General features: G+C 37.7%; 2 protein-coding genes across 4 annotated transcripts in view; both read right to left on the bottom strand.

The window, feature by feature from the left end:
• LOC102035133 (protein FAM193A) overlaps positions 1 to 11,369 on the bottom strand; it is a 40,705-nt gene extending 29,336 nt beyond the window's left edge. For all 3 annotated transcript variants that reach the window (XM_005424721.3, XM_031060077.1, XM_031060076.1), the window contains exons 1-5: positions 11,253 to 11,369; positions 10,822 to 10,989; positions 8,526 to 8,760; positions 5,103 to 5,227; positions 695 to 839 (exon numbers count right to left, since the gene is read on the bottom strand). In XM_005424721.3, coding sequence (XP_005424778.1) covers positions 695 to 839; positions 5,103 to 5,227; positions 8,526 to 8,760; positions 10,822 to 10,922 — 606 coding nt within the window. In that variant the 5' untranslated portion in view covers positions 10,923 to 10,989; positions 11,253 to 11,369. The remainder of the gene's footprint in view (positions 1 to 694; positions 840 to 5,102; positions 5,228 to 8,525; positions 8,761 to 10,821; positions 10,990 to 11,252) is intronic.
• LOC106631899 overlaps positions 11,359 to 15,816 on the bottom strand; it is a 35,843-nt gene continuing 31,385 nt past the window's right edge. The window contains exons 3-4 of the mRNA XM_031060066.1: positions 13,640 to 13,885; positions 11,359 to 11,388 (exon numbers count right to left, since the gene is read on the bottom strand). Coding sequence (XP_030915926.1) covers positions 11,359 to 11,388; positions 13,640 to 13,885 — 276 coding nt within the window. The remainder of the gene's footprint in view (positions 11,389 to 13,639; positions 13,886 to 15,816) is intronic.

Here is a 15,816-nt window from a genome sequence, read left to right as displayed (position 1 = left end):
CTGAGGTGTTTTAAAAAATTTTTTTTGAGTATGAGGCAAAAGCCACAGGAGAAATTTTTGAAGAGTATGAACAACCACTTCCAAAATAAAAGCTATTTTTCTGAAAATTAAGCTCTCAGCAACATAGGAGTCAGCACAATAACATGATTATTCTCTGAAATGTAGCACAAATCCAAAGAATAAGCTACCAGACCATATAGTTGATTAAAGGACTGCTTCAGAGGTCTCAAATATTTAGCCTTGAGACAAACTGGAGTTTCCATTTTGACAACTGTTCAGTGATCATCATGACACCATGAAACATGTAGTAACTTTTAAAATCTACCTCTTGCTCTGGATTTCATTTAGTGCACTTATTACTTTGAAAGCTTAGGGGGTTTTGTGGAACAGATTATTTTATTTCCTACAGCTCATTTACGGGCTAACATATTTATAAAATTTTCAAAGACCATCTCTAAACAAGAACACAACAGTCTGCTTCAACAATGTGAATATGTCATTGTACAATCACCACTAAGTATTTTAAGTTCATGCTTTTCTATTGTGAATGACTAACATGAATGAAAAAAGTTACATTTTGTTGCTTCAAAGTCCTGGATACAAATACCCAAGAAATTTTTCTTCACTGAAGGCACAGTCCTGCATGGGCTGCTCCCTACATAATCAGTCTTGAGACTGTTTGCATGACTCTTACCTGTTCATCAACATAATCATCTATTCTTTTCTGGCATTCAAGCCATGCTTCAGCAACTTGGCCCATTTCCTGTTCCAGCTGATGATACCTTTGTAGCAAGGTACTGTACATATCTTCACTACAGGAATCGTGGGTTGTTCCAAGCCTGAAAGTTCAAACAGCACTTGTTACAGAAGAGACATTTCACTGAAGAATCACACTTTTAAGATCTGCCAGCCAAAAAGAATGTTGTGAAAATGTGATTGTTGACACACCTAGGCCCACAGAGCTGCTTGTATCCCCAAAACTGAGTATTTTTAGTAGTTTTTCAAAAAACATCCAAACTCTGCTTATTCCAATCTTCTGTAACCAACAATAGCAAGAATGTGGGAAGTGCCACATTGCTAGAGCCTCTTTCCCATGAGCAACCAGATGACAAACCTATTTGTTCAAATTTGGTTGCTTGATATATTTATCCTTCCAAATTCTATGGGCTAAATATACATGTTGACTATCCACTGCAGAGTTACATAATAAAAATAAAGCCAGAAGCTTGTTAGGCAGAATTCTCATGACCAGTGCTAAAAAGAATACCAGACGAGTTGGAGTTCCAGGTGGGAAATGTGCTGTAGAATGAGGCAAGTGAGATACAAGCAGTTTATCTACTATCACTTGAGCAGCATGGAATTCACAACATGGGGATGCCACTCACTGCTGACTGTGTCTGTGAGGAGCCCCAGAAATAGGAGACAGACTTACCTCCCTTCCTACTGCTGCATCTTTGCACAGCATAATGCTTCTTAAGTTAATATGCCAACTCCCAACACACTGACTTGACAAATAATAGAAGACAAAATTCTACTCAATAACATGTGTCTAAACCACACTGAATTGTAATGACCTGTCAAGTGTCATAAGTAAACTGAAGCTTTACAACATTTTTCTACTCAGTAATTACAGAGAAGCTGTGTGATAATTAATTTGTCACAGAGGTTGTATAGCAATCAAAGTCAGTACCAAAAACCAAAATTGAAGCATCACAAAATGTGATATTTAAGCCCAGTTCCAGCATTTCAGGGAGGTTATAGATCTTCATTGCAATAGGATGTTAACCCAATCTCAGAACCACACAGTCCTGCCTGTCACCTGGCAAAGAACTAACCCCTTAACTTGGCAATTAAACATAATGGAGACCTGAGCAAACAGACAACTCAAAAAGCACCAAGTTACAGCTGATAGTGTGAATTTGCCAAATTTGTTTTGCTGTTTTTGCCTAGAACCTGCAACACAACCACTTAAGAAGGGTGCACAAGCAACTCTGCACATTAAAACTTGGGCTGTCCATGGGTTGAAGAGTACAAAAAGAAGTTTCAGTGGATACAGTGCCTTCGTGCTACAACGCTTCCTTACTATTAGTACAAACACTGTCAACTCCTGTTACCAGACCACAATCCACTACTTTTTTTGGAACCTTCGTTTCTAGTATTATGTAATCACGTGAAAATCAGATCCCTACTATATAAAAATCAGTAATTTGTTATCATTACTGCTCCTGACTAGTACTATTCTTTCACACAGCAGTTGTACATTAAATAATTTTTAAAATGTGCTCAAGTTAGAAGAAAAAGAACTCAAAAAAATTGTACTAGCAATGCAACAGCATTTACAGTTTCATTTTTTATTGTGATTCTGAGTAAAGGTAACGTGATCCTAGTAAACACACTTTCACCCCCCCAAGGCAAGTATAAAATAATATAGTTAACATTTCAGTCCTTTAAACAGAGGTGCAGTAAGTTCCTCAACTGCAGTAAAAACAAAGGTAACAAAAAGGATAACACATACATAAAATTTAACAATTGCTCACTTTAAAGTAACTGAGACTTCCAAGCCATACCTGTTAACAAACCGTCTCTGCCTACATATTTTGATCAGGAACACAATTTTTTTGGACAATGGCATTTAAACTAAGCTCTGCAAATATCCTAACCACTGTCCCATCCCATGCTGGAAAAGCAAAGGAGACAGAGAAGCCCCAGATATTGGTCACTTCATTGGTCACCACATCCCAATAAAGCAGTGTGGTGAATTCAGAGGGCATGTCAGAGGCTGCATGGAATCAGAAGCATCTTAACCCAATCAATATTATTTAACCTCTAAGAAATTCTTCATACTGACACCTTTATCAGGAAGTACTACCCACTGACCTTTGAAAGAACTGGATTTCCTCAAACACTCATTATGAAAATATATCCTTATGAGATGCTGTGTCTGACCTAGAAGCCCTGCTGAATAATTAACTCTTGCTAAGCCATGGACAGCCCTTACAGCTGGTCTGCAGACTGTGCAGCTGAGCTGCCTCCTAACAAGCCACAGATGCTGACCATGTAGCCAAACAAGACACAACACATGAAGACCCTGGCAGTTTACCCCAGCAGATGTCCCCTGTCAGCTGTGGAATACTGACACAGCTGATCTTGTATCAGCTGAGCAAACTCCATCCCCACAAAGCTGCTGTTTAAACCTCCCTATGTGAACACCTTTTCTAGTCTGACATCTGATAAGCATCCTTGGAACTAACCACAGAACACCTTTTTGAAAAAGCCAAAGATATACAAAAATTTAGTGATTTAAGCAAAGGATGAAAGAAAGGATGAACACCCAAAATCTAAGCAAAACTGAGATGTCAAAATACCATTTCACATTTCTCTTCAGGAAGAGAAAATAACGAGGCCAGTGCTCTTTGTAAAGTAACTCTAGCAATACTTTCTTACTGCACAGAAGTGATTCTCTGTTCACCAAATGTCCAGAGGACTAGGCTGATCCCTGCTTTTCCATGTGAGGCTTCTGTGATGGAACATTTCTCCACTAATTTCCAATGGAAGGCAGAAATATATCCTTCCCAGAGGAATCTAATTCTGTCACTTCAAGACACAGAGAACTCAAAAATAAAATCCTGAGAGACCATGAACACGAACAAAATCTATGTTTATCAAAGAAAAACAAGACAGACACTAAATAACCTAGAAATGGGAAGCTGGTGCTGAACCTTTCCTGTCAAAAAATTATTCATGTCAACCAAACTAAGCAAAACCATAAGTTCAAGGGTGTTTCACATAAACTACTGAGAAAACACAAATGCATTGGAAAACAAAGTCCTGCAGGAAGAGATTCTGATTTCATGATATTGGTAAGCTTTGAAGATGGCTGTCACCACAGTGACAGCAGAAAAACAACTTCTGACTTGAAGTCAGTTGCTCTGACTTTAATTGCAGTAGCACAGAACAAGCACAGGAAATGAAAAATGCTTTTGTTAAGAAATAACCATAAAGTTCACTAAGAGCATTCTCAGCTATGCAGATAAAGGCAATATAAATATTTTTATATAGTCAGGATTGCTGGAGTAAAGAGGTAAAGAGAGGCCTTGTCAAAAAGCATGGACATGAAGGGTATCACAGAAAAAGAAGCCACAGATCACTGGAAAAATACACAATTAACATGCTGCTGAACACAGCAACAAAATCAGCTGTTGGGACAGGGGGAGAAAGGCTTTCAGTATCAACCTAGTTCCATCTAAACAAATCAGGTAACTTATGAGGGACCTTGGACTTCTTGCTGAGCCTGGCAACAATTCAATTTTTTGTCTCTTCTTTTTTCCTTTCTGGTATCTACTAGCAAAAGGAGGACTCAAAAGAAATTTTTTGATTCGCTGTGTGCAACATCTCTTGTAATAGAATTAGTCAAACTGCTCTTGCACCATGGAAAATTACCCAAGACAATACCTTTAAACCACATGTACACAGATCAAAAATGTGTCTTCATCACAAACAAGACTGAGAGGTCAACATGAACTACCCACAACTGTATGTTAAAAATGTTCAGACTTAGGGTAAAGAAAATTTCTACTGATACCTCTTCCCTAGAAAACACAAACACTTTGGCAGTACACAAATTACAAGCAGAGCAACCCTACTACGAAAATATACAAATTTAATGCCTCAGGAGCTTTAAAGCATGAGACCTACAAGCATACAGCAAGGGGGTTTCTCCAGTGAAAAGATGCTTAAAACTCCAAATTCAGTTTTGACCACTATGGGAAGCAGAAGGTAATGAGGCTTTAATTTGCTTGTAGAGCTGTAGAAACAGCAGCAATGCCTGATAACTGAAAACAGTACTACTCAGTCATACCATCACTATTTACACAGGATGCTGTCATTTTACTGGGTAACCTACAACTAAGCAAATTAGGGTTGTAATTCTTCTGACAAGCAAGTTATGACAGCAGCCTGTTCAATCAACAACACTCTTTTCAAGAGAGATCCACAAAGATTTTTACCAGTTGAATTGTAGCAGCATATTTTTTTTAATGCTGTGGTTGCAAACATGGGTTTTCTTCTCTTCTTGAAACCACAAAACAAAAGTTAAACTCTACCTTAGCTGTGACACCAGTGTTGGCAAGCTATTCTGCAGGAGTGGCTCAGAAAATACCAAATTTTCAAACAGATGCTTGTTGTGCAATTCCCACGTCACCTGAAATTTCTTCAAATGTTCATTTTCCTATAATGATAAAACAACCAGAAATAAAGCAGAGTTAAGGAAAAAAAATCAAAATTCTGCATAAGGCAAGAATTTTTTAAAAAGTCTTATTTCCACCCTACAGGCTGTATGAACCAGCTCAGATCTTATGTAGTTTAAAAACCCAAACCCTCAGAATTGAAACCATTTTTAATGACTTAAATAACCATAGCATCATTCCTTCTAAATTGTCATTAATTTAAGAAAAAATAACAATAAAAAAAAATCAGTCTGCATTATTCAAAGTTCCCTTTCATTTCTGCACCAAAAGATGCATTTTATTATCTGAACCTGTAATTCTCAGGTTTTCTTGTAAACAATTGTCTATTTATGATTTATTTTTCAATTTTTTAAACTTATCTATTATAAGACACATATACAATGTCAACCTATAATCTTTATTCAAAACAGACATAAAATCAAATAAGCAGTTCTCCTCAATTACAGCTTAAAAAATGAAGTTCTCTAAACAGACAAGACCAACAGCTTATTTCTCTGGTAAGCAGAACATTTTTGTATTTGAGGTTATTTAACACATAATTGTATGTAATTTCAAGAGCTAAACCTTAAAACTATTATCATTAAAACACAAGAATTCAAAACACCTATAATATACATTTCAAGGCAGCAAGTTTTCCTACATATAGCCAGTAGTAGGTAGGTTTTCTATATCAGGACTCAACCACACAGCAGAATTAAATGCAAACATTCTGGCTCTCAGGTCAGCAAGTGGGCCTTAAGTACTACAACCCCAAGCACCCATAAATATCATTATACTCTGGAATTTTAAAGTTTTGTTAATAACAGTGGGTCAAAAAATAAACCAACCAAACATATTTATATCAGACTTGAAGACAAGACTACCAGCATTAAATAAAAAACAATTAAGTTCAAAATATTATTGTTAAAAAGGGTAGGTGGTGAGGTTTTATGAGTTGCACAAGACACATGTATCTTTTCATTTTGTGTATTATGTTTTCAAAATATTTTAAATTTCTATAAAATGGTAGTAATTTCTCAAGGTTCTCAAGGTTCACTGAGGCTGACTTCTTAAGGAATTTCCATATCATGCTGTGAACCAAGCAATAAACACTTATCTACAAACTCTTTTGTACCAGTTTGTGCAGATTGTGGTATTTCTTGCAAAGAAACATTAGGAAAGTTTTCTTCTCCAGTCTGTATGCTGGGTACTTGAGGGCCCTTCTGTACTGACCAGAGTCTTTGCAAATTGCTGTCAGTAAAACATGTCATTCCCTGCACTGGTGGGACACAAAGCTTTAGTTCCTGCTATTGAAGTCAGATGAATTCCTTTGAAAGGAAGGACAACTATTCATAATTTCATTGAGAAATCAGTTTCTCACAGGTGGAGGTTCAAGGCATTATATGCCTTTATACAGTACACAATATGCAAAGCTTTCATCCTTAAAAGGAAGGCAGCAATAAGTTTAGAGACCTTGGCTGCCTGTTATGTATTTTACCTGAAAAGATTCCTTCCTCCATAGTGTACTGGTATCTTGAGAGGAAACATCCACGTACACTGAAAAAACTAGTGACCCTACTACCTGTACTGCAAACTGTCACATACTACTCAATTTAACAAAAAGGTTATTTATTAAATCTAGAAATGTATGACAAGACAGAGTATCCTACATTCTCACATTTCAGTTTCTCAAAGTCACAGCTTAGTAGAAAGATGTTTTCAGTACTGACTGGGCTGTAGAAAGAAAAAGACAAGAAAAATCCAGCGTATTTTGTGTTTTCTTGTGGTTCATTCTTTAAAAGAGGAGACAAATTTTGTTTTACTTTTAATTTTGTCAGGAAAGGGGTTGACTAGGGAGCTCAAGCATCTTCTGTTTTCTCATGGCTATGATTTCAATCTCCAATACCTACTAGTTTTCATAACTACTAGTTCACAGTAATTGCCAGGAAAGAGGTAAACAATGGTTATTTTCGGATCAGCTGTATAATTCTGGCATTAAAGGGTTCATTATTGGCAGAGCCACTTTGAGAAAGCTGAGGTGCACTGCAAGCCATTTGCTTTACAGCTGAACAAGCTGCAATGCAAACCAACCTCAAGAGCAACCTTCTCTCAAGCACCTTGTTAGAAACTTAGTGACTGTTAAAAGCAGCCAATAAACAGGAGATAGCAGTGACCTCATGCCTGTATCTAAGTGATAAAGCTGAGAAAGATAATAGAGACAACAGCAAATAGCACTGAAAACAAAAAAAACCCCATCAGATATGCTCAAGTTTTTTAGAAGAAACATCTTCCTGCTTTACCAATTTAATTTTACTGACAGCCCTACCTCAGTAATGAAACTCTGCTTCCTCTTCACTTCATATCCTCACCTGTGGCCATCACAGTGTATGCTCCATCTGTTTTTTCCTCTCTTTACCCTTTGAGAGAGTCACTTTCACCTAACTGGCAATAAAATCCGAATTCCCCATTTTTGCCACCTTTTTTTTTCTCCTTGCACAAAGCTTACACAAGAAAAGGGATGGGCAGGATGATGACATTAACAAAGGATGCACAAGAAAGGATTAATAACAAAACAGGATTAATAACCTTCTAAGACCTTAAACCAATAGAATTACAGAATTTGTTTATGGTATTACTCACCCAATGGACAGTTACTCAAGAAGAAATTTTTAAGCCTACTGCCTATTTTACACCCAAAAATGTAATCCTAAGTCTAACATGACAATCAATTGGCAAAAAAGCATTAAAGGTAGAACCTTAGAAATAATAAACTACAGAGCAGATTAAGTCTGAGGCAACACAATGTCTTCAAGTAGCCATCCTAGATCGTGAATGAAAAGTTGAAAAGTTTTCACTCAAAATCTAGGGTGGTTACTTGAAGAGATTGTGTTGCATCAGAATATATGGAAACAATTTAAGTTAGTGCTACACACAGAAGTTGGTGTCACTTAATCATGGTTGTGAAGCTACCATTAAAGATTACCAGAGGAGTGTTTTCCACATTAGGCTATATAATATTTTGTAAATCTGCTTAAAGATCTGTTTCAGAGTAAGTGCCACAAACAACATCCCATCTTTTTCTTTGTGAACAAAAAAAATTACATCAAGCCACTGTAAGAGATGCCTATTCCACACTTCTGAATATTTAACTGCATTTTCAGAATCTCCCTGTTTCCAGAGAAGAACACAAAGAGAACCTTACCATTTACAACCACAGAAGACACCTGAAAGAGCCCAGAAATAACTCTGCCAGCATCAGCCCTGGCAAGCAGGAGCACAAAGCTGTTTTTTCAGTCTTACCAGAGTAACTAGGAAGGCGCTGATTGTACAGGCTGCCTGGCAGAGTGCACTGTACTCCTCAAGCAGGAGGGAGATGAACTGCTGGGCCTGGGGGGGCCCTTCTGTGGCTAAGGTCGATGCAACCTTGGATCCCAGGGACAGGTGTCTGAGCAGGCGAACCTTCATTTCCAGCACGTATTCCCGAGCTTGCTGCTCCAACCGCTGGTAAAGCTGGTACGGATCTCTTTCACAAAGCCTTTAGTTTTACAATATTTGTGACAGAAAAGAGAAAAAAGAGAGCATGTAATCAACAGTTTTCATTTTCCTAGGAGTATTTACCAGTTACCATTATCCTCACCAAAAATAATCTCAGTGGTTTAGGTTTAGAGAACTACCTTAAATCTCAGAGAACATAGTCCAGTCCCCTATTTGTACACATATGGGACTGAGCTCCTGTGTACCTTAAGGAATAGGATGCCTGCACACTTGAGGAGTAAAATTATTTAGGATTTAAAATTTCACTTCAACTTGTGAGCTCAAAACCTTAACTCCATTTGCATCCAACCCTGCAGGCACCCAGACTCTTCAGATATGCTTCTTCACAATTTCTCCATGATGTTCTTAACATGTGACAAATTAGTGCCTACAGAAGAAAACTGAACATGATGGCTGCTTTGAACCACTTTAAATAATCCAATTTCACTCTAAATTTCTGGGCATGGAGTTTAAGCATGCACAGAATGCTTTGGGTTTTTTACACCACAGGGAGGTGGGGAAGAAGAAATGAATGGGCTAAGTACTTAAGAGTCAGATGAATAGAAGTCTGTAGCTATCTAATCCATGCTTTTCCCTCAGTACTCACAAAACAGTTCTATCATACTGCCATCAAGTATTCCAACATACAATAGGAACATTACTTGGCACCACTACTTATTCCAACAAAGACAACCAGACACTCAATTTTTTTGCCAGCTGTGTCTAACAAGAGCCAAGCATCGAAGTGGGAATTTCTGCCTTTTAAACAGTTACTCAGCCACAGCATGGTCTTCTGCATGGTACCTAAATGGAAGGTATTTTAAAAATGCATCCAATACCTACATTGACTAGCTTTGTAAAAAAATTCTGCATTATATTAGCACTACAGACTGGACACACTGGTGCCTGCCCAAACCGTATCCTTTTTTTATTTTTCACTTTATAGACTATAAGAAACTCAAGTGAAAAATAATCCAACTGGCATTTAAGTTTTCCTTCTTTGAAATCCTGTTTCTGTTTTTGTATTGTAATAATCTCTCTCAAAAGTGAAAAACAGTTCTGAGTAATGAAAACTAGTGAGTACGTAAGAAAGTTACACAGTATTATGTTCTGATTTCCAAAATTTTTCCATTAAGGAGATGCATAACATCAATAACCACTTTAGCTGTGATTCAGTTTTAATTACCAACACACTATGCAACATTTAAACATCTTTGATTTCCAAGCCTATATTGCATGTTTTGGTCACTTGAATAAATGAAGTGTGACTAATAGGGAGGGACATTATATTGCTCTGCTTGTACACAACTTACATATGAAACCAAACAGATTTTATATAAACAAAGTGCAATATGCTTATTTAATTATCTACTAAAGCCAGTTCACGTGTACAGTCATATTAAGAGTAGTGCTAGATGAATTTCTCTTTCAAATGGGTCTTTACCTCACCAGAATTTAGGTTTAACTAGAAATTGCACATGAGAACTGCAGCTCAGGTGAGACTGCTCAGATCTTGGTATATTAAGCACATATAGAACCAAGGAGAACAAAAACTCCTTGACCACACATGGAGTTAGAGAGAAACTGAGATGATCCTACTGGAGCCCTTCAGGGTTTGCCACACTATTCTTAAAAGTAGAAAACTCTCCACAGAGGATCTCATTAAGCCTATTTTCACTTCAACACCTTAAAAAGCTACAATTACGACTTCTAAAATGATAATGAAATTGCAATCTGCCTCATCTAGTGATCAGTATCCAATAAAACTTTTCTTTATTTTTATAAAATTTCTTCCAGGTATTACAATCACAGTAAGGTACAACACTAACTACTACTAACTCAGGCTAGTTCCACAAAGTAAGATTTTCACATGGGGCAATTCAAACTTAACACTGTCTTATGAATAAGGCCTTTTGAAGGATAACATTCTAGGACCCTTCCATAATTATGCATTTATATTCCTATCGCAAACAGCATATGAATTTAATAGCTTCCCATGCATTCAAACTAGTATTGAAAAATCCTGAATAAAATAGAATTTATCTTCTTTGAAGTAATATACCTATCCACCAGCTCTTTCATGCCTTCTTTATCTGGTACCAACGATTGGTCTTGGTCATCTGCCAGAGGGGTCCCAGCTTGACGATAAATACACCGGACCATGTATCTGACTTCAGACCAATAATTCTGCAGCTGCTGAGGTTCACGTTCAGGCTCTGCTGAATTTTCTCTGCATTTGAAGACAAAAATAATTACCCTCTGTTTGTATGCATCACATAAGCGTATTGATTCCTACTATTCCAGGAAAAAAAAAAGTACATTTGAAAATGCCTAGAATAAAGTATGAAACTGGGTAAATATTGCCATTCAGAAATTACTGTTACTGTCAGACAACCTGTTTCAATAGTTTAAGCACACAACTACAAACAAGCTACACAACTGGCAAAGTCTGACTACAACCTCTGCGCTGCTGAGGTTGAGTTCAGCTCTTACCTGCGTTCATTACAGGCCTCACAGTTGCATGCTATGTCTGAAGGAGAGGAATTGCTAAGATCTGCAGCAGGCACTGTCTGTGCACCAACAGTTATTCTTCCTCCTCCTACAGATTCCTGCTAAGGAAATCTTGGCTCTGAAAAAAAAAAAAAAAAATAACCCAAACAGTTTGTAAGGTCTGAAATGTTATTAGGTAGACAAATATTAAAGTGGCAATTGTTAGTACTGCATGTATTTTAGAAGGACACTCAATCAGGCACAAAGAATTAGTCTTTCAGAAGCCTAATAAATGCAAGAGATGAACAGAGACGACCAATGATACAAACAAAGCTTCATTTCTAATGACCAAAGTACACTGGCTATAATTATCACCTTTATGTACTTCAGCATAAACAATGAACTAAACTAAAGGAAGGCTTGCATCATCCACACTTAATCATAAATCAGCACTATCTCTTCAGTCTCATGTAACAGTATGTTTGGCTTCCAGAGTTTAACAATCCCTTCTAGTAAAAATGATAAAATCTCCTTGTTTGTAACAGCCAGACACAGTATTTCATAGCAATGGATGTCAGAGAGCTGCTGCCATTGGATATGGATGCAATCTCCTGTGCACAATGCTGTTCAATTCCAGATGACACAGACCACTCACCCAAACTGCTGCTATTTTTGTCTGCAGCTTCTCTCCCTTCTCTGTGCTCCAGCCCCAGCACATGCCATGCTTCTCTCTCCTGCACCCTCCCAAGTCTGCCACCAGATTGTCCTGGCACCAGGCAGAGACCTCTCTCACATCAGTACTGTGACTGAAGGTGGTTTTTTTGTGCCCCAAATCCTGGATCAGAATGCAGACATAGGTAAGAGCAAACCTGCATGCAGTTACTACCAAGCAAGCTAATGAGAGCAGCAGCAACCTGAACACAGGAACACCTACAGCAAACCACCTGTATTCTGCCTTGCAGTCACTGGGAACTTTTTTTTTTTTTTTAGCTAATTTTGGCTTTTTTTCCCAGGTGGTTCCTCTAATTTGACTAGCCACCTAATTCATGTAGTTGCCTTTTTAAGTCAAGCTTCCAACCTTGGAAAATCTATTTGCTGTCTGCTTTTAAAAATTCCTCTTTAAAAAAAAAACTGTTGCCAAATTAAAAAAAAAACCCTGAATTTTTATCTACACCTGGAGTATCTGTAAGTTAACAAAACATGTAGGAAGCAAAACCTGCCTTCCTTGCAAATCTAGAACACTCATTTTCTTTGCTAGTTCCTTAAACAGAGCTTAAATGTGTTAAAAGATTTGACTCAGTCTTGCTCAATGTGCCTCAGTCTTGCTGTGCTTAGAACTCTCTAGGATGTGTTTACCACCATACCACCACTATAATTCCCTCAGATGTAACCTCTTTTGATCAGTTTACTACCCTTGTTAATAGCAACATTATCTGTAAACACAAGCTGTATACAAGTGATATACTCTTAAATTCTCCTTACAAAAAATGTCCTTATCTATACTTTCAACACAAGCTTAACAACACTCTCTATACAATCTCTCTTCACAGTGATTTACTGAAATAAAAACCTGTATGTGCCTATGGGTGTGTGCACAGCCTGTTAGCTCTCTGCAAGGAGGTGTCAGCTGGAACCTACAGTATTTCCAATTATCCCAAGTGTGTGACTTCCCAGCTCAGTCATGAAGACTTGGTTCTGCACTATAACACAGTTTGCTTCTAATGAGGTTTTGCTGGACCTGTCAATGAACTTTTAGTATCTTCCTGCAACACTAAGCACAGCTCTTACATGAGTTTGAATTCACAACTTGAAATATTAGCACCACATATTAAATTGGTACTTGCTGTGCTACCAAGACTAGGAAACTGCTACATTCATGCTATGCAAAGTTGTGCTTCTTTATTAAAAATGCAGGAAAGAAAAGACAACAAAACTCAGAAATCTGCAGGAAGGTGTCAGTGCAAGTGCAGTGACTCAAGAAGTTCACTGAAAGAACAAGGAAAATTCTGACAGTTTACTTCACAAAGAGAGGAAAATGCACTACGAGCAGACATAATAGAAAAAAGTGTAATGAGTAAGGTCATGTTGGTAAAAGTAGAAGAAATTGTATTTAAGTACAGCGGATAAGGACAAAGCTTGAGATCCAATGAATTAAAAGCAAAAACCTCAGTGAAAAACAGATCCAAACTATGCACTACTTAAAACTCCTCAACTCAGAACCAGAACTCCTCACTTTTGGAAAATCTTCCCTGCTCATTTTAAATAAAGCCAACTCAAAAAACACTTAAAAAGCTTTTTAAGCATTTACAGTTCCAGTGGCTCCAAAGCACAAAGTGTCATGCAGCCCATAACTAAGCATCTTCTCCGTTTACTGAGCTACTTGAACTCACCACGAGAGACTGCTCTATTGTAGCGTGCCTCTCCTCCTTTTCCACTGTTCTTCTACAGTCTGGACACACCCACAGTGGGAGGTGCAGCATGTTGTTTGCTTTTGGAGATGTGGAAAGTGCTGTTTTGCTGGAATTCTTGATTCCGCTCTCTGAAAGCGAAGTATCTTTGCGTTCACTTCTACAAAGAAGACAATGCTCGCCAGTTGTATATGGTGCCCTCTGGCCCAAGCCAAAGGTAAATGGTGTCTACAAACAAATGTTTTGATAGATAACTGGTTATTCACAGAATACATACCATAAAAGATATTCTGATACTTGAAACTAACAACAAAACCCCCCATAAAACAACACACATATTTTACTAATCATTATAAAAGTGAATACTTGGGAGTGTCTCAACAAACACAGCAATCTCAATATCCATGAGGCAAACAATTCTGACTATTAATACATTCCCATTTAGGAGCATGGTCTACAGTCCTTCCCTCTAAAATACTTTGGCCTAGATGTAACAATGTAGCAAGTACAAATAAAAAGGGATATTTACTTTTACTGTCACCATTTACTGATAAAAAAGAAAAATATCTCCTCTTTGAAGCTCTGTGACACTTCTGTTTATAGTACTACCTGAAATCAAGTCACTTTCAGCTAAGCCTACTACAAAATAAAAGTTTAAATCAGTTTCAACAAATCAAGTCAGTAGTGTCCTCAAATCCACTATCAGCTATTGAATCAAGCAGACTTGGCAACTTACAAGGACAGAGGTACTTCAAAACCTGAATTCTTTTCCAAGATGCTACAGCATGTGAAACTATGGTTCAGCCATGCAATGCTGATCCTTCACCAAGGCTGATAGTCAACAACAACTTAGGCAGCACAAGACAAAGAGAACCCAATTTTATGAGACATAAGAGATGATTGGAACAAAATATCATGTAATGGCAGAATCACAGATTTGTCCAAATTTATTACAACTGCTAACTCTGCCTTAATTAACAACACCTTCTATCTAAGCATCAAAAGAGTTTAATTCTTTCTCAAAGAAAAAGCAAACTCTAAGTAATTAAAGTGCTGTTCTTGATACTGCTCTAATCTCTAACAAAAAATATAGCTTTAAAGATCTTGTAAGGCTCAACTGCACAGGCACAGGTGAACAGATCTTTAGGGCAAAGGACCAGTTCAAGCTAAACCATAATTCACTCTCTTGTCTTCACAGCAACAACAAATCAATTCTCTAGTGCTGACATCTAAAGAAAAACAGTAGAGCATTACAAACACTGATTTTTGTGTTCTTCACAATTGTAAAACTGACAGACTCAGCAATATGGAAAGGAAAACTAAGAATTCTAGACACAAAAGCCCAAAAGACAGGCTGATTACATCTCCACAAATATCTTCCTGTCTTTCAAAAGTTCATGAGAAATTTAACAGATTTATTAAGAACAGCTAACCTTTGCTCACTGCTGCCACTTGTACAATTTGCACCTAAGCACTAAGGCAGGAAAAAGAACACAATCTCTCCAAGAGTCTACTGCAGGTTTTTAGAAAACCTTCTCATGCAGGAAGACTCCCTCTGCCAGCTGAAAGGCCAGGACTGACCAACTCCTTTATAGGCTCTACAAACACCAACAGATTTCCCAAGTTAGACATTGCTCTTGGCTGACCTGCACTCAGCTGAAGATCTCATTCATGCCTAAAACCCCTGCATGCAGGAGGCCATGGCTGCTTATCCCTTAGCCCTGAAAGTTTCCTTCTTAAATCAATTTTTTTGAAGCCAGATTAGGTGAGTCCCTGTCAGAATGATGACATAGCATCTTCATAGCTATTTTGCAGGCAAATCCTTATGAACATCATTTGCAGGACATCTTCCAACAAGCAGAAAATGAAGAGGACAAAAATATAAAAGTTCAGAAGCTAAGACAACCTGACACTTACTCTTTTGCAAAGGCAAAGGTCATGGCAAACACACCTCAGCCACTCTGCAGGGACTTCTAGAAGTTAATATGTGTGTGTAACTTCCTTAAAGCTGCACCACAATCACTAAAAAGCCATGGCAAACACAGCAGGAACAATAATTTCAGTGAAACCCTAATAATCTCCCCACTGGGCCCACATTTATGACAGATGTGAATCTCAAATTAAAGCCCTTGGTTCCTAGAGCACAATGCAAATCAAGA

The sequence above is a fragment of the Geospiza fortis genome, unplaced genomic scaffold, assembly GCF_000277835.1.
Source record: "Geospiza fortis unplaced genomic scaffold, GeoFor_1.0 scaffold147, whole genome shotgun sequence".
In the NCBI taxonomy this organism is placed as follows: Eukaryota; Metazoa; Chordata; class Aves; order Passeriformes; family Thraupidae; genus Geospiza; species Geospiza fortis.
Note: the sequence above shows the minus strand (reverse complement) of the source record. Positions and strands in the feature narration are given on the sequence as shown.